The 17981-nt window shown below is 38.0% G+C and overlaps 1 protein-coding gene across 2 annotated transcripts in view; it reads right to left on the bottom strand.

The window, feature by feature from the left end:
* Positions 1–17981, bottom strand: part of TRPC6 (transient receptor potential cation channel subfamily C member 6) — a 97743-nt gene that overhangs the window by 9002 nt on the left and 70760 nt on the right. For both annotated transcript variants that reach the window (XM_040544180.1, XM_040544181.1), the window contains exons 5-9: positions 15545–15758; positions 13396–13623; positions 9370–9634; positions 6668–6863; positions 4796–4999 (exon numbers count right to left, since the gene is read on the bottom strand). In XM_040544180.1, coding sequence (XP_040400114.1) covers positions 4796–4999; positions 6668–6863; positions 9370–9634; positions 13396–13623; positions 15545–15758 — 1107 coding nt within the window. The remainder of the gene's footprint in view (positions 1–4795; positions 5000–6667; positions 6864–9369; positions 9635–13395; positions 13624–15544; positions 15759–17981) is intronic.

The following is a 17981-nucleotide window of genomic DNA, read 5'->3' as shown; positions in this document are numbered from 1 at the left end:
TATTTATTTATTTATTTTGGATTTTCTTTCTTGTTTATCTGATGTTTAAAATAGCAATCCTACCCTACAGCAGAAATCTGCAGGTCTTAAACAACAGCTTGTAAGAAAACATCTTCACAGTCTTCATTATTATATGTAGACATGTCTCAAGACATGTTTCCGGTGTGCTACACTTTGAATGCAGCTATGTTAATTAATATTATCCATACTAGCCATTTAGCATTATCAGCATCTGGCTTTGTTTTCTGCTGACAGTAATAAAGGCAGAGCTAGCTTCAGGGGCAGAATCCCCCCCTTCCCACCTTCCTTCTCACCTTTACACTCACTCTGGTGCTGCTGCTGCTTTTGCACCGAGAAGACACTGGCTTTGGGAAAGATCCTCAGACTGGGCCTGAGTCAGTAAACTCAAGCGTGCATTAATATTTCTGGGCACTGCAATGTAAAGGCATCTCTCGGCAAACTTTCGGAGACCTCCCCAGCATGACTTGCGCTAGAGGAACTCACTCTCTCCCTTGCAGTTTAGCAACTGGAACAGATTGGGGACAAGCACTTGCAGCAACCCTACTGGGAGGCAAAGCTAGTTGAATAGGGCCAAGCCATCCCTGAGTCCTGCATTTGCACAGCCACAGCCACCAAATCTTGGGTCTGCTCTTGCCAGATCTCTTCTGATCTTCACACAGCTCATTGTGCTTCCAGCAGCTCCTCATGCAAGGATGGCCAGCTTGGCAGCCACAGCTGGAACAACATACCTAACACAGGGATGAGAACAAAACTAAAAGCCCCAGAGCCTAAGAATTTCTTTGAGACGATGCCATAAAACAGACTTTACAGTAATGTATCATCAATAGTGGACATGAAAACATTTTAGTTTATTTTTAGAAGTGCAAAGGATGGCAGCACATGACAGATCCAAATAAAGTCAGCTCTGTGGCATATGGCAGGGCAAAAGGGAAGGAAGAATGTAATCAGCTGGCAATATCAATCACCTTGCTGGAAAGGCTGAGAAAAGAATAGATGCAACTCCAGCTGCATTATGGTTTTCAGTGTAAGGTACTGTTTTGTTTGTTTGTTTTTAATTTGATTTGCAGTTTTATAGCTTCTTTGATTGCAAAGTAAGAACATATAATTTAGCATTTGTTACTCTACCATCTGCAGCTAGTAGAAAGCACCTTTCTAGCTATCTCAATTGCTATGTACGAACATAATTTTGGAAAGGAATGATAAAAATCCATTGTAATTGCAAGAATGAGATTTTCAAGTGTACCTAAGTTGTTTTGGATCAGAAATTTCATTTTTAAAACCATCATTAAAAATAAGCTTCTAAATTACTTATGCACATTTCAAAGTCACAAATGTTTCTCACCATCACCCATTTTGAAGTTTGCATGCATCTCCTTAAAGTCCATTTTTCAGGATGACCTTATCACTCACTGAAGCTGTGAAATCAATTTTCATCAAGCAGCTTGATGAAAAGTTTTGAAAATATTGAGTCACTGAAAATTCGAGCAAATGTGATATTATCTCTGATGGGTCTTAAATACATTAGTATTAGATTTTCCAAATAAAATGACACGAGGTCTGTGAAAGGCTAGAAAGTTTATCAGTAGCACACACGAGACATCTGAAATTAATAACATGCTTGACTTTGTTGGCAGTGTTCATAATGTCTCTGTCTCCTTTTATAAACCATTATGAACTTAACCAGAGGCAGAGGCTTGTCAGAGGCACACTATTTTTCCATATAGGTCCATTTTTTCCTTCTAGGATAGTAATGAGTTTATTTTCTCTTTTACTCTTCAGCTGATAACTGTGATGGGAAAAGTGTTTATCAGATTGGTTGAGAACTGACAGAGGCAAGTAATTTCTTCACAGGCCCCCTGTCTAACGACTATAGCCACCGTCTCAAAAATTACTAACCTTGAGGAGGCCTCTGGTCAGTCTGCTGCCTATTTTAACAGCGACCCTTCACTTTTTAAAGTTCCATGAATGACACATTTGATTCTGCCACACAGACAAACCTGTAATTTCTTTTTTGTGTGTGTGAGTGTTACCATATGCTCACCTTTCTACTTAGCAAGTCTCATTAGGTGTCTTGCAAAGCTCTTCTTCCATATTGCGTTACAACAGTGCTAGTCTTTACACTTCTACCACCACGTAAACTCATGTGCTAAGCCCTAGTTCTTGTAAAGCAATTAATTTAATTTATACCAAACCACTGCAAGAAAAACAGACTGACTATAAACTCCTTAAATAAAACCATTAGTTACAGCAATAAATAAACTCAAGTGCCTTTTATTGTACTTGTATAAAACATAACAGAATGCTTAGAATAAAAGGAAGCTGCTTTCTTGGTGGATGCAGAGACAGGCTGCATAAGGGGATTTCAGAAGCACTGCCCAGGCATGTGAGGGTGCTGTTAAGAAAGCCAAAGCTCACCTTAAGCTGACTTTTGCTAGGACAATAAGAACTACTACTGCAATAGCAGTAAAATGCTGACCAGGGAAAACATGGGCCTGCTGCTCAGTCGAGCAGGGTATTCAGTGACATTGGATACAGGTAAGGCTGAGAGACTTGATGCCTTCTCTCCATCAGGCTTCACCAACAGTCTACCAGGGCTCTGTGCTTAGTGAAGGGGTTTGAGGAGGGTTTCGAACAACCGACCGTGGATGAGGGTTAAGTCAGAGGTTAATTGAGAGAACTTGGCCCAGGCAAGTCCATTGGATCTGATGGGTTGCATCCATGGGTTATGAGAGCAGTTGGAGAACTTGCAAAGATGATAATGTCTTTGACAGATCGTGGAGACTGGGAGAGATCTCCAAAGGCTGGAGAAAGACAAATGTCAAACTCATCTTCAAAAAAGGCCAAAATGATGATGCTGGCACCACAAGCCACTCAACCTCACTTTGGTAACTGGGAAAACAATGGACTGAGTCCTCTTGGAGAACATTTCTGGGCACATGGAAGAGCAGATGGTGACTGAGAACAACAGTAAGTGTTGATTTACAAAGGGTAAAATTTGCCTGACCCTCCGGATGGCCTTCTGTGATAAAATTACTGGGTTTGCAGATGAATGAAGAACTGGGAATGTAATCTATCTTGATTTTAGTAAGGGTTTTTACTCTGTATCCCAAAATATTCTTGTACCTACCTTAGGATGTTAGCCTGGACAACTGGGCAAAATGCTGGCTGGATAGTTGTACTCAGAGGGTAGTAAGGGGCCTTGTCTTGGGACTTGCACTTTTTAATACAGAATCATATAATGGTTTTCATTGGAAAGAACCTTTAAACATCATCTAGTGTGACATCTCTGCCATGGGTGGGGACATCTTCCGGTAGACCAGATTGCTCAAAGCCCTGTCCAACCTGACTTCGAACACTTCCAAAGATGGAGCATCCACAACTTCTCTAGGCAACTTATTCCAGTGTTTCAAGGTAAAAAATTTCGTCCATATATCCAGTCTAGATCTACCCTCTTTCAGTTTGAAACCATTACCCATATTCCTTTCTCCATCTTTCTTATAAACCCCCCTTAAGTACTAAAAAGCTGCTATAAGGTCACTCAAGAGCCTTCTCTTCTCCAGGCTGAACATCCCAAGCTTTCTCAGCCTTTCTTCATTGGAGAGGTATTCTATCCCTCTGATAATTTTTGAGGTCCTCCTCTGGACCCACTGTAACAGGTCCCTGTCTTTCTTGCTCTGGAGACCCCAGAGCTGAACGCAGGGCTCCAGATAGGGTCCAACAAGAGCAGAGCAGACGGGGAGAATCACCTCTGTCGACCTGCTGGCCATGCTGCTTTTGATGCAGCCCAGATTATGGTTGGCTTTCTGGGCTGCAGTGCACACTGCCAGCTCATATCCAATTTTTCATCTACCAGTATCCCCAAGTCGTTCTCTGCAGGGCTGCTCTCAATCAATTCATCACCAACTGTACTGATACTGGAGATTTCCCCAGACCAGGTTCATGAGGTTCACATGGGCCCACTTCTCAAGCCTGTCAAGGTCCTTCTGGATGGCATCCCTTCCCTCTAGCATATCAACAGCACCAGCTTGCTGTCATTTGCAAATTTGTTGAGGGTACGTTCAACTCTACTATCTACATCATTGATAGAGATATTAAATAGCATTGGTGCCTGTATGGACCCTTGAGGGACACCACTCATTATTGGTTTCCAGTATCTTTATCAATGACCAGATGTTGGAGGAGATGCAGGAGTATACTCCTGTCAGGCTTAGTGGAGGACCGCAGAGATGATGGGGGCTAAAGCACTTGCCCTGTGAGAAGAGGCTGGAGAAGCTGGGCTTGTTTGGCCTGAAACAAGAGAGGTTCAGCCTGGATAGGAGACATTTTTCCCCCTGAGAACAGTAATGCAATGAATGGCATGGCTGCCCAGGCAGGTTGTCAAGTCTCTGTCCTTGGAGGTTTTCCGGACTGGACAGGAATGACGTCCTAAGCAGCTTGGTCTGACCTCAGAGCTGACATGCTGTGAGAAAGCAGTTGGACAAGAGACCCCTGAGGTCCCTTTCAACCTAAATTATTTTCTGATTCTGTGACAGGGAGCAGGAAGAACTGTAAATTTACAACGATATTTTTTAACTTAACTGATTACAGATGTGGACAAATATTTATGTTAGAAAAAAAAAAAAAGTAAATTTCAACCTGTACCTAGTGACTGATTTCAGTCTGGACTAAGCAGATAAGGAAATTCATTAGAAAAATGGGTCAACACTAACAATGAAAAGTTAAACATGTTTTTATCTTTTAAAATTAGTAGTTAATATATGCACTGTTAAATTACCTTATTCATCTCTGCATCTTCCTGAAAGCTTTTCTTTTGGCACAGAAATGGTTTAGAAATCCATTTTTTGATTCTGAGTAAGAGATACAGCAAAGATTTTGGACTTGGCACTAAGTTGAAGGGTACTGGAAGAGTCCTCCCTTCTTCAAAGTAAGAAAACCAAAGTTTAGCCCTTGCAAACTTCCATTCTACATCAGCATCATCCTGCAAAGCAGAAACATTTCTATTAATACACTATTAATGGCATCTGGACAACTGAAGATGCTCTAGCTAAATGTTATATGTGCTTTCGATGTAATTGGCTGAAGTTAATTTCAAACAGGTTAAGAGCTTGTTTATAATCTGTGAAAACCACATTTCAATTAATAGAATTGTTCTTATTAATCCATTTAAAACAATGCAATTACAGAAGGACAAAGTGGATTTGCTTTAGACATTAGTTACTCCAGAATGAGTGCTAATAGTCTGCAATACAGCATCACAAAGACTTCTTGGCTTGTGCTCTTTGTGATGAGACTAATAATCCTATGGTGGTGACCTAAAAGCATGCAATACAATGCCTAATGTAAAGCTTCATGGCAACATTCAAATTCATCCTCTCAGGCTTGGTCAAGTAGTCACTTGCATGGAACACTGTCATGCTCAGTAAATAAAATGGAAAAATCTTATTCTAACATAACAAAAAGGTAAATCCCTCAATGATACTACAAGCTTTGATTTCTTATCTTACTGATCTCTTCTTGTAGCAATTAATTTCATCTATAATCTTATTTTTGAAAAAGAAATAGCATCAGAATTTTAAATAAGAATTTTACTTTATTACTTTAAACATGATGTTAAAGAGGATTAGATGATTTTTATCAAATTCCTTCCACTTGATTTAATATATGATTAAATCAGGTATGCTATCATTGCCATGGTTTATGTTTAACATTTACAATGGCCAAAATGCTCATTCTACTCATTCCTGTAAAGATCAAGGGAAGTCAATTCTGCAGAAAGGACTGAGGTCAGGCTCAAATATGCTGTAGCTGTTTTTAGAAGCTGTTTGTATTCAGTCACCATACTTTTGGATAACAGTGTAGTTTTCGTTGCTCTAAACCTAATTGTTTTTTCTGTGGTCTTCTCAGTCAGAAAAATCCGAATCTGGAGAATGTGCACTGGAGAATGTGCACTGCTTTTAATCAAGCTGGATGATGGCTGTGACCCCAAGCCAATGCCCAGAAACTGGTAGTGTCAAACAACCTGAGTCTGCTGCTTTGTGGTAAGGCATCACCCAGGAAAGCCTGGGATGGCCTAGCTTCTGGAGCTCTGCTTTCTTTTTTTCCTAATCAATTATAATGATTTAGCCCTTTGTATTGCATGGCATGAAAAGTTCATGCTGATTTTCTGTAGCCCTGCTGATTACTTTGTCAGATAAATTTCTGTTGAATGCAGAGGACTAAAGCAATGATTGTTTAAATAAAAATAAGAAAACAGCGTGTTTTAGACTTCCAAGATCAAGAGGCATAGGAATGACAACATCCTTGACACAAGAGGGACACTGCTCAAATAATAACTACAAACAAGATATAGGAAAGATTCATGAAGTCACACAATACAGCATATCATTATAAGGAACATAAGACAGGTCAGCAGCAGTTTCTTGGTTCAGTGTGGTTCTTACTACTGCGAGCACATACAGCTGAGTAATTGCCAGGTAATTTGTAATAAAAATGAACAGTGGAATGAATATTTTCTGGTAATATATTCCAAAATTCTCTGTGTTATTTTGCTTATATAAGATGACAAGAAAACAGGATTTCCAAGATATTTAGACAATTAGATATAACATTAAATTAGGTGATATTTCATCATAAATGGAATTTTTACCTCAATTTCCTGGAATGAGCTGTTGATCATTGCAATAAGCATGTTCAGTAAGACAATGACCATGGTAACATTATAGACTCCATAAAGGACATAGCCAATATTTTCAATGAATTTGTGTTTATAATTGATGACAACTGATTTAACTTCTGAGAGTCCAAATATAGCCCAGAATAATGTCTTGAAACTTTCTTCAACACTAAAAGGAGAAATTGAACACATGCATATGCTACTGAACAAGAACTGTATAGTCTTATTGTATAAATTGCCAGCAACCATTTTTACACAGTGTACAAAATTTTCTACTGTCATAATGTACACCTGTACCAGAGCAATATTGTGCAGAAGAAGTAGACTATCTAATTTCACACGTATATGTTGTTCCATAATATACGTGTCCTAATATTTAGGACTGAAAATAAAAATATCTGATTCATTTTAGGAATTATATTTACAGCCTCAGAAGAATATAACAATGAATCACTATAAACTACTTTATTCTACATGCAACATACTTGCCTGTAATGTGAATGTAAATAACAAAAAATAACCTGTAAATACTTCATTATAATTATACAAATAGTTCAATTGTTATTAAGTATTATACCATTAATATGATCAACATTCTGAAACTGTAAAAAAAGCAGCTTGTTTGACTGCAAAGCAACATTTTTCAAAAATGCTTCAAGACCATAATCCTGAAGTTCAGTTTTCACTGTTCCCACAAATTCAGGATAAAGTTAATAAGCCATGGTGTTGTGACACTATTTTTTTTTTCAGGTTAGTTCTTTTCAATACATGTATTTCCTCTTAATTAGATAATATATATATATATATATATATCTTTCTCTTTCTCTCTCTCTCTGTCTCCACATACACACACATAAACATAAGTCCAAATGTCTGGGGACTCTATTCCTATCTTCACCTCCTTGTAGACATATTTTCTCTTGCTTTGATGAATAGAACTTATTTCCCCATGACCCAAATGTAGTAGCATTGCAAAGCACATTTTCAATTTTATTGCATTATCATTAAGAGAAAAAGTCAAAAGAAACTGGTAAGTTATAGTTCTGAATCTACCTCTCTGCATAAAATATTTTATCAGTACACCATCTGTGAATTGGTTTAGGTACTTTATCTATTGTGTGAACTAATAATAAGAAGAAAAGTAGTAGCAATTTTTTCCTTCTTGGCCGAGTTTGTTTCCTGGCTGAGCAAGCCTCATAACAGCTATAGTTTAAATACTATGACAGTCAGAAATTAAGTGGGCAAGGACTGCAGGGCATGGAAAAGAATGAGTATCCACTCAGGTGATTTATCTTAAAATCATGGCTAGCAATAAGATGGCATGACAAATGTATACCAAGTAACTCCTGACAGAGTAAATTCAGAACTTCTCTTCTTATGGTGGGAGAATCAAAAAAGCATACAACTGATGCTACATGGAGTAAGTGGGTTGCACTGATTACTGAGCAGGCTCGAATAGGAAACACCAGTCGCTCAGGAATCTTGGAAGTGAACGTGGACCAGACCTTCAGATAAACAGGAACACAAAGAGGAAGATATCATAAGAGCATCAATAGCAATTATTTCTGTCAAGTTGCTTTCCAGCTGCTCAGCCCTAGGCTGCCCTGGTGCCTGGGGTTATTATGACCCTAGGGCCAGGACTTGGTATTTTCCCATGTGGAATATCATGAGGATGCTGTCAGCCCATTCCTCCAGCCTGCTGAGGTCCCTCTGAGTGACATTACAACCTATCAGTCACTCTTGTTCATCCATATAGACTTTCTGCTACCTTTGTTTGATTTTCTACCCAGTACTATGGACCAATCTTGAGTGTTGAAGAGGCAATTCTTGAAAATCAAACAGCTCCCCTGGACTTCCCTTTCCTCCAGGACCTCCTCTTCATACGAGATTCTTTGTACAGGACAAGGTCTGCTCTCCTGAAGTCCACAGTGGTGGTCCTGCAGTTTGCCTTGTTCCCTCCTCTCAGGAACGTGAACTCCACCATCTCATCAGCCAATGCTACTCTCAGCCTTCACATCCGCAACCAATTCTTCACTGTTTGTAAAAGTCGGGTGTAGCAAATTTCTCCACATCAGATCCTCAGTCACCTATGTTGGGCAGTTATTGTCGATGACCTCCAGAAACCTTCTAGATTGCTTGTGCCCTGCTGTGTTGCCCATCCAGTAGATATCGAGGTGGATAAAATTTCCTATGAGGACCAGGAGCTGCAAGCATGAGGCTTCTCCCAGTTGTCTGAAGACAGCCACATCTATTTCATCTTCCTGATCAGGCAGTCTGCAGCAGACATCCACCAGAAAATCACCCATGTTGGTCTACCTTCTAATCCCGACCTGTAAATTCTTGCTGGCTCATATCTATCCCTAAGCAGACGCACAGGCATTCCTGCTTCTCACTCACATAAATTGCAACTACTCCTCACCTTCCCAGCCTGTTCTTCACGATTTATCATAGTACTGTTGGGATCAGGAGCTCATCTGCTGATTCAAGTGTATAATATAATGTATGTATGTATATATATATATGATAAAAAAATTACTACTTAATACAACACAAAGAGGTATTTTAAAAGATATAAACCTTATAAAACTATTAGTAAACTTAATACATACAATGCAAGCAACTATCTTCCCATAAAAATAGCTCACAATTATTACAGTCAAATCAGTAGTACTTACGTTGTGAATGCTTCATTTTGTTTTGCCCCCAGATAGTAGGAATAGAGATTAAACATGCCTATCATGAAAGCTACAAACACCATGATAAATATCACCATGAACTTGAAGATGTCTTTCACAGTTCTGCCAAGTGATATCTGCAGTGGTCCAAAGCTTTCATTGGCTGGTAAGATGTAGGCTATTCTGGAGAAACTTAATACTACTGCAATAGCATACAGGCCTTCAGATATGATCTGTGGATCGGACGGATCCCAGTTTATTCTAGCTAGAAACAAAAGATAAGAATTTCTGTTAGCATTCTGAAGTCCACCCTGGGTTGTTCACAGAAGTGCTGTCTTTAGGGGAGAGGTAATAGTGAACCAAAGTCATTGTAAGTTAGAATTGAGTTAAGTGGAGCTATGCAAATCTGAAACAGTCGAAGTACATCCTGCACGTGTTTTCCTTTACTGTATGTTGCATCATGAATTTTGAACTATTTCATTAGTAAAAAGGTATAAAACTGCTGCCTAAAAGTAAGGAGCCATTAATTTTTACCCTTTTGAACTTAAAAAGCACATAGAAAAACAATGTCCTCCTTTGAGTGAAGTGCTTAGATATTCATTTGACTTCCTTGTGCCAAGTATAACTGCTCAAATAGTGCCAGCAGTGGTTGCCTACTACTTCCCAGTGCTCAGTAAATTTCTTACATGAAGATGCTGACAGAAATTAAAGTGAAAGAAGGGAAGATACTTCATTAAGACTGACACAGATGTGGGATACTAGTCCATCTCCTATGCTCAGGAGTGGGGAAATGTTTTACCTTTTCACTAGTGTTTTATTCTGTTCTTTTTACACTTTCACCAGAAGTATCATTTTATTAGCAAGAAACCATGAATGGGATTCATTTTGAAATTAAGATGGCTGCAAACAGGTATAAAAATAGGAGGTACAATCAGTGCAGCCTAGTGAATGCCTGGGCTCAATTCAGACACCTGAACAAAGACATCTATTTGAGATGCCCAGGCTATCCGAGATATAGGATAGAGGTCTTTTTTTTAGGGCAGCAGCTGGAGTCAAGGGAGAAAACCTTAGGCAACTCAAATGGCACTAGTCCCTTATGTTTGGTCAATTGCATTCAGCCAGGTAGTGCTACCTCCATTTCATGGCTCTGCTTATACTGATTAGATATCCATTGATTATAAAGGAAAAGCAAGCAACTAAAATGGCCTGCAATATCACTAAAGCAAATTTCTGGGACTTGAATCACAAGTGAATTTAAGTAAAATTAAGCTTATAGTGTTAAGTGATAAAAAATTGGCAAATTAAATTAGGAACGGGGTACGTTTGAACTATCTAAAATGAACTGTTTCAACCTGGGCATCTAAAATCAAGTGCCCTCCGTAACTCCAGAACTGTGGGAACAGTAATGCTTCTCTAGTTTTTCTATTTACTCCATCTCTCATAGTAAAATGGTAATGGCTCTTTCCTGGTACATACCAAACACCCATCTCCATCATCTTTTCTATCATCATGTCTACCAATCCCTTCTTTTGAAGCTAATTCACTTGGATAAATTGCTTGAATGTCATTTGGATCAGTGAGTGAATGAGTTATTGCTGTTTCATAGGGAACATATTCAACGGAAGAGGGGAAACATTCAGGTTTGAATTTCTACTCAAAGAAATCTTTATAGAAAAATGTCAGAAGGAGAAACCTAAAGTAATACCCTTCAGGATGCTTCCTAGCTGGAGGTTATGGCATTCTCCCATGAGATGGGAGGCTTAAGTTCAATTCATGATTGTGCTTCAGGCAAACAGAACAGGTCAACCTGGGATGGCTTTCCTACATCCCAAGGGAGTGTTGTCATCTGTGTTTATTCTACTGTAAATGCCAGAAAATAAAACAAATAATTTATACTGCAATGAAGGCAGCCACTGGCCTTTTGTAAAAATATTATTTTGAGCTGTTAACTAACAAATAACCATTTAACACAAGTCAGTTATTTGAACAGCAATATATTATATCCATATACAGTGATGTTGAGCAACAATGCTTCAGAATGTTCATCATATGTCAGAAAATGTTATTCTTCAAGGAATTTACTCCCATAGCAGTATTCATGTGTCATGACATTGTAATGAATGACTGTGGTTTTAGGCATAACAAGGCTGAGTTAGCACAATCATTGTCTTGCTAGCCACTATGCTTTTCTTGTAGGTATGTGCATATTCTTTTGTTTACTGAAAAACTACACTCTACATTCAAATGAGAAAATGTCTGTATGGCAAAATACTGTGCCTTTTTTTCTATAAGCAGACATAGCTGTGTTAGCTTTACCTCAGATTTCATGGATAACTAGATGCAAAGACAGCAGATGTTTCAGTATGGGTTAGTAGTCAGATGTCTTTCAGGTCTCCAGATGAGCTGTATTATATTTGCTAGCCTATGACAAAACCTATGACATTAAATATTAACTATTAATATTATCCATGCTAGTATTACCATACAAAGATGTTCTCCAAGCAGGCTTCGGTGTACATGCATACACATGAAATAGCTTCTACTCACTTCTCATATATGACAAGCAAGTTTATTAACATATTTCTCTCTTACTGATAAAGAAAGTGGATTGAGAAGTACTAAAATAATACAATAGAGTCTATGAGCAAAGATTTAGGCTGTAGTGAAAAACACGTTGGTTATGTTGGCAAAGAAGGTTTAAGAAGTTTCTGCATCTCAATGCTTAGTTCTGCCCCTGCGTTACCATACATCACATTCTCAGTTGTGCCAACGCAAATGTTTGCAGGATAGCATTGTGTGACTGAACAGTTTAAATGACCTGGATTAAAATAATCATGGAATCACAGAATCATCAAATCATTTAGGTTGGAAAAGACCTCTAAGATGATCAAGTCCAACCATTAGCCTAGCCTACCACTAAACCATTCTCTAAGCATCCCATCTACACATCTTTTGAATACCTCCAGCAATGGTGACTCATCTATTTCCCTGGGCAGCCTGTTCCAATGCCTCATAACCCTTTCAGAGAAGAAACTTTTCCTAATATCCAACCTAAACCTCCCCTGGCACAACTTGAGGCCATTTTCTCTTGTGCTATCGCTTGTTACTTGGGCAAGGAGACCGACTCTCACTCCACTACAACCTCTTTTGAAGTAGTTATAGAGAGTGATGAAGTCTCCCCTTAGCCTCCTTTTCTCCAGGCTAAACAACTCCAATTCCCTCAGGTGCTCCTCATAGAACTTGTTCTCTAGACCCTTCGCCAGCTTCATTGCCCTTCTCTGGTCACGTTCTAGCACCTCCAGCTCCTTCTTGTAGTGAGTGGCCCAAAACCGAACACAGTACTCGAGGTGTGGCTTCACCAGGGCCGAGTACAGAGGGACAATCACTTCCCTAGTCCTGCTGACCACTGTATTTCTGATACAAGGCAGGATGCTGTTGGCCTTCTTGGCCACCTGAATATAAAGCTGGCTCATATTCAGCCGGCTCTTAACCAATACCCCCAGGTTCCTTTCCACCGGGCAGCTTTCCAGCCACTCATCTCCCAGTCTGTAGTGTTGCATGTGGTTGTTGTGCCCCAAGTGCAGGACCTGGCACTTTGCCTTGTTGAACTTCGTAGAGCTGGCCTTGGCCTATCAGTCCAGCCTATCCAGATCCCTCTGTAGAGCCTTCCTACCCTCAAGCAGTTCAACACTTCCACCCAGCTTGGTGTCATCTGCAAACTTACTGAGGATGTACTCAATTCCCTCATCCAGATCACTGATAAAGATATTGAAGAGAATCTTTATGGGTGGGGTGATGACAGTGGGGCTATTTTGAACTTAAATGATTTCAGTGCCTGATGCCCAGAATAATCCCCAAAGAGATGTATGAGCATAGCCAAGGGAACTGTGAACAAGTAGTAGAGATGAGAAAGAAAAGCAGGGATGGGAATTTTTTTAACAATTACATTGTGGAACTAATGTACTAATTACAGAAAAACAATTCTTGGCCCAAGAAATACATTCTAACCATGTGCAATCAACTCACCCAAGGTGTAGTATTTTATGTTGGGCTCCAGTGTTGGACTTGACAGGTCTTTCATATTTGCATCAACCAAGTTCTGGGCTCTGGACGCATGCCAAAATGCCATAAACCTTGCTATGAATGATGCTGCAAAAATTGCTAACATGCCAAAATCAAGCATATTCCATAATTCAAAAAGGTATTCCTTTGGACCTTGAGACCAAATTTCTTTACATTCAGACCATATCATGCCTGTGAAAGACAAAACAGAAAAAGCAGTATGTTCTTTTAGCTTCATGTTCATTTTATGTGATACTGTATTATGTTTAGAATATGCTCTTGGTTTCAGTCAAACTCAAAACCATTTTGGTCTTTGGGACTTTGAACACACACACTAAAATCCTTGAACCTGCTAATTAATATATATATGTAACATATATATATGCCACTACTTCTACTTCATGTGAGTAATCATAACAATCTTTTATACTGTTTTTGCCTGTTCAACTCCAAAAGATTTCAAAGAAAGAACGGGGAGTATTCCCATCTGTTATAAACACAGAATGAGACTGAAAGAGGAGTAATGCTCTGGCATGATTGTATTGCAGTAGCACAACTCATAGCAGAAGTCACATTTTCCCATTTGCAGAGGACCCTGGGTATATAGTCTGTATGATAAATGAGCATGCAAGTAGGAATCAGACCCAATACTTTGTCAACAGGGCAAAGGTATCTGTTTGATTCCTAATCAATAATATTAATTATTAAATAGAAAATAAAAATAAAAATAATAAGATCTAGGAATACAGTATCATTTATGGCATCTTTTTATTGAGCAAATCCTTTTCCTTTTCAAGATAAAATTTATTTAATCATAAACTAAGTTTCTCAAATTCTTAAGAGAGCTAATAAGAGAAAAACAAATTGTAATGTCACCGTTTTTTGTACTTATCGAATCATCTGAAAGAACTTTTCATCACTTTTCAGATAAGGACAATTATAATGTTAATTACAATAATTAAATTCAATGCTATATCTGTATGCACTGAATTAATTTTTCTTAAATCACTACCTGCTTCTGCATGATGCTGAAATAAATAAGAATAAATAAATAAGAATAGCTTAAATTAGCAAACTATACATTTAAATTGGAAAAATATTTTTTAGTCCCTTATTATCAGATTAAAACATTCATATTTATAGAATATTTGGAAATCTAAGTGTCATTATTGCCACAATACACAATTATATTCATTTATACAGCTATCTGATGGAATAAATAACAATTGTCGATGTCTTTTAAAGCTGTATGATTCAGCTGATGTGCAAATGGCTCCAATTCACAAATAGCTCATAAAAGCAAAAATTTTTAAATGCATAAGCTGGAAGCAGATTCCTTAGCTTGAATGTAACTCACATATTACTGACTTAACTAACAACCAAAACCCAGATCCTTAAAATATTTGGGAATCTAAACTTCACTGAAATAAATGCAATTAGACTTGCAAATAGGAATCATAGAGATAAGATATTTTTGAGGGTCTGTGCTCAAGTTATGTGGAGTAATACTTAGTTGCTGCATTGAATGGGTCATGTCAAAGTACTATTCATAGTATTCACTTCATCCCTATGCTGGGATGGAAAAATCTACAGCTGAATACTGAGGGATCTATATGCTGCTTCTCTTTTGTCAAATAACAATGCACTAAGCTATATACCATTAATTCTGAAGAAATACTTGCAAAGTAAGGAAATCTTATCAGAAAGAGACAACTGGATACAAAAACCTTGGCCCATGATGTAGAAATCCTTCCCCTTGAGAGCTGACACTCCGTCTGACTCAAAAAAAAATTGTAGACAATTTCCTTTGACATTCATAAACTTGCATTCATTCGTATTCAGATGATGCAGATTTCGCCAACGTCCTTATCCTGCATATTTGTGATTGTGATTAACCCAAATATTTGTGATTAACCTGAATATGTGTAACGAAGCACATGTGAAGGCCTGCTGACATCCAGTAAGAAACACGAGGCCAATGTGGGAATGCAGCTAGCTGAATAAATTCCCTTTGATGCAATTTTTACATGTAACTTTAATAGCAAAGGACTAAATTGTGTCCAGCCTCATTGAAATCATAGTAAGACAATTTTAAGCAAAAACTAATATTTACCTATTACCCAAGAAATAATGAGCATCTCCATCCATGAGAAACAGGATGTTTTCATCCTAAATAGCTGTTTGACATTGCCTGTTGTTTCATTAGGTCGGAGTTTGGTGCCATCAAATCTGTCAGCTGCATTCATGACAAGCAGACCAAGAAAAATGGTGAAAGAAGCTGCATGGGCTACGAACTTCATAAATGGTCCACGCATTATCCTCCCCAGCTGCAACAGAGGTTATAAAACAAAAAGATATTGCATCGCCTTCTTCCAAAATAAGAATGTATAAAAAGAACAGAAACACAGAGAAATATATGTTTCAATAACACAAAGGAACAAAGACTTGGAAACAAATTGTACTATGATGCCATACTGATAATCACATTTAAAAGTTTCTGCTTATTTGCTGTTTTCAGAGGGATAATTTTGATTCTCAGTTTCACCATGTATGTATTTTTAACTCGCTGTTTAGAAATAATTCTATAATTCTTTTGGGGCATTTTTATGTCTATTATAGGTAATCAAGAGAAATATTTATTATAGCTGTTAAATATTTTTCAGATTTACATTCCAGTGATCTTTATGAGGCAGCAAAGAAAATGGGATTTTGACACTTGCTAAAGGCATTAAATTATCACCAGGAGTGCATTATGAATAAAGAATTCTGTTTCCTGACTGACATGATACTCCACTTAGCACAGCTATTTTGCAGTTTTTCCAGCTTACTCCCTTTTTTAAAAAATGTCGTTAGGCCTCAGGAGGGTATGTTTATAGTTGTGTAGTGTCTTAATTTCCTTCCTGACTCCTTTAATGGAAACATCCTCAACCTTGTGATGACTAAGCATGACTTCAAAACAGTTTAGCGCAGCACTTAAAAAAACCAAAAAGTTCCATACAAGTTCACACAAGGCTGAACTTTTAGCAGTTATTTACTATAGGGGATGTCTTAAGAGTGCCTGTATTAATAGCAAAAGTCTTAGCTAGTTCACTGAATTGGCAGCTGTAGAAAAATACTCTTATAGCATCTTGGCAAAAATTTTATGGAAAGAATTGAAAGCAAGTGTCACAGGTCCCAGGTGAAATATATGACTATTTGTGGTCTGGAAAAAAGGAGGGAACGCAGAAAGATGAATTATTGGCATAAGTATTTTTGCTACACTTGTTTCAATATCAAAATCAGATTTTTGCCAACTTTACAATCAGCTTTTACAGAAACAAAGAATAAGAGGATGCAATGGTAAGGTCTCAGGCGCAGAAAACATTAAGAAAATTAGACAAATATAAAAAGAAGGTACTCTTAAAGGAACACTGTCAAGGTTAGTAGGCACAACATTTGATCTTCTTTCTCCTTTATACATTATTCTGCAAACCCATGCCATTCATTTTTTCTCACTCAATAAACTGATTTTTTTTTAATAAAATACTCCTTCAGCCTCATGAGACAATCTTCAACAACCAATTATTTTGTGTTAACTACAAAAAGAGCAGATATTTGTCATGAGAAAATACTTTGTTTCAGTCTAGCAAGGAACAGTCATAAACAACATGGAATAAAGCAGAGTTGGAAGATAAAGTACCTTGACAGTGTCCTTTTAAATGCACTAACCTTGTGTTCACAAACGAAGATGGGTTAGGAGACAGATGCCAGAAAGAGTCATAGCCAGAAAAAAAGAAAAAATATTGAGGAAAATAGTGTTAATATACCTCCTGATCACAAACTGAACTCCTAGACGACCCCCACCCCTTCCAAAACAGAAAAAATAGCAAAATAATGTAGTAAAAAACTCCCTGGAGGCGGAACTGACCACAGCTGACTGATCACACAAATGCTGGAAGTTACTAGGACATTGGTACACGTAAGTGATCCAAGAAAATTTTGAAATGGCACTTTTTAAATCCTGAATCTCTTTATGGAGAGGATATAGGTCAGAAAATAGGACTCTGAGCAAGAAAGAGAAAAATATAAAACACTGCATGATCTTTCAGGATGCTGAGACTTTTCTGTAAGCTAGAGTCCTTCTTTAATACACTTTCACTTAACAGTTTGACCTAATAAATTCCTTCCCATTGCAGAGACCAACGACATGATGTTCTAAATGCTCTTTTTTTTTTTTTTTAAACTTAAGTGCTTTTGATGGTTTCTGATCCTTTGTACTATGGTTTAGACAGACTTTTATATATTGGTTTTGGTTTAGGTTGCCCTGTGTGAAGCCAGGAGCTGGACTTGATGATCCTCATGGGTCCCTTCCAGCTCAGGACATTCTAAGATTCTATGATTCTAGGACAAGATATGGTTAGTTATATTGTATATACCCCATACATAGGGTCACCTGAAGTGTCTGAGGACTGAAGTCAGTGATTCATGTTATTCCTTCCATGTGAATCTGCAAGAACAGTCTATATCATAACATTATGGAGTATGGCATTGATACAGAGAAGATAAAATAG

Source organism: Cygnus olor, chromosome 1, assembly GCF_009769625.2.
Source record: "Cygnus olor isolate bCygOlo1 chromosome 1, bCygOlo1.pri.v2, whole genome shotgun sequence".
Classification (NCBI taxonomy): Eukaryota; Metazoa; Chordata; class Aves; order Anseriformes; family Anatidae; genus Cygnus; species Cygnus olor.
This window is presented reverse-complemented; position numbering and strand designations above follow the sequence as displayed.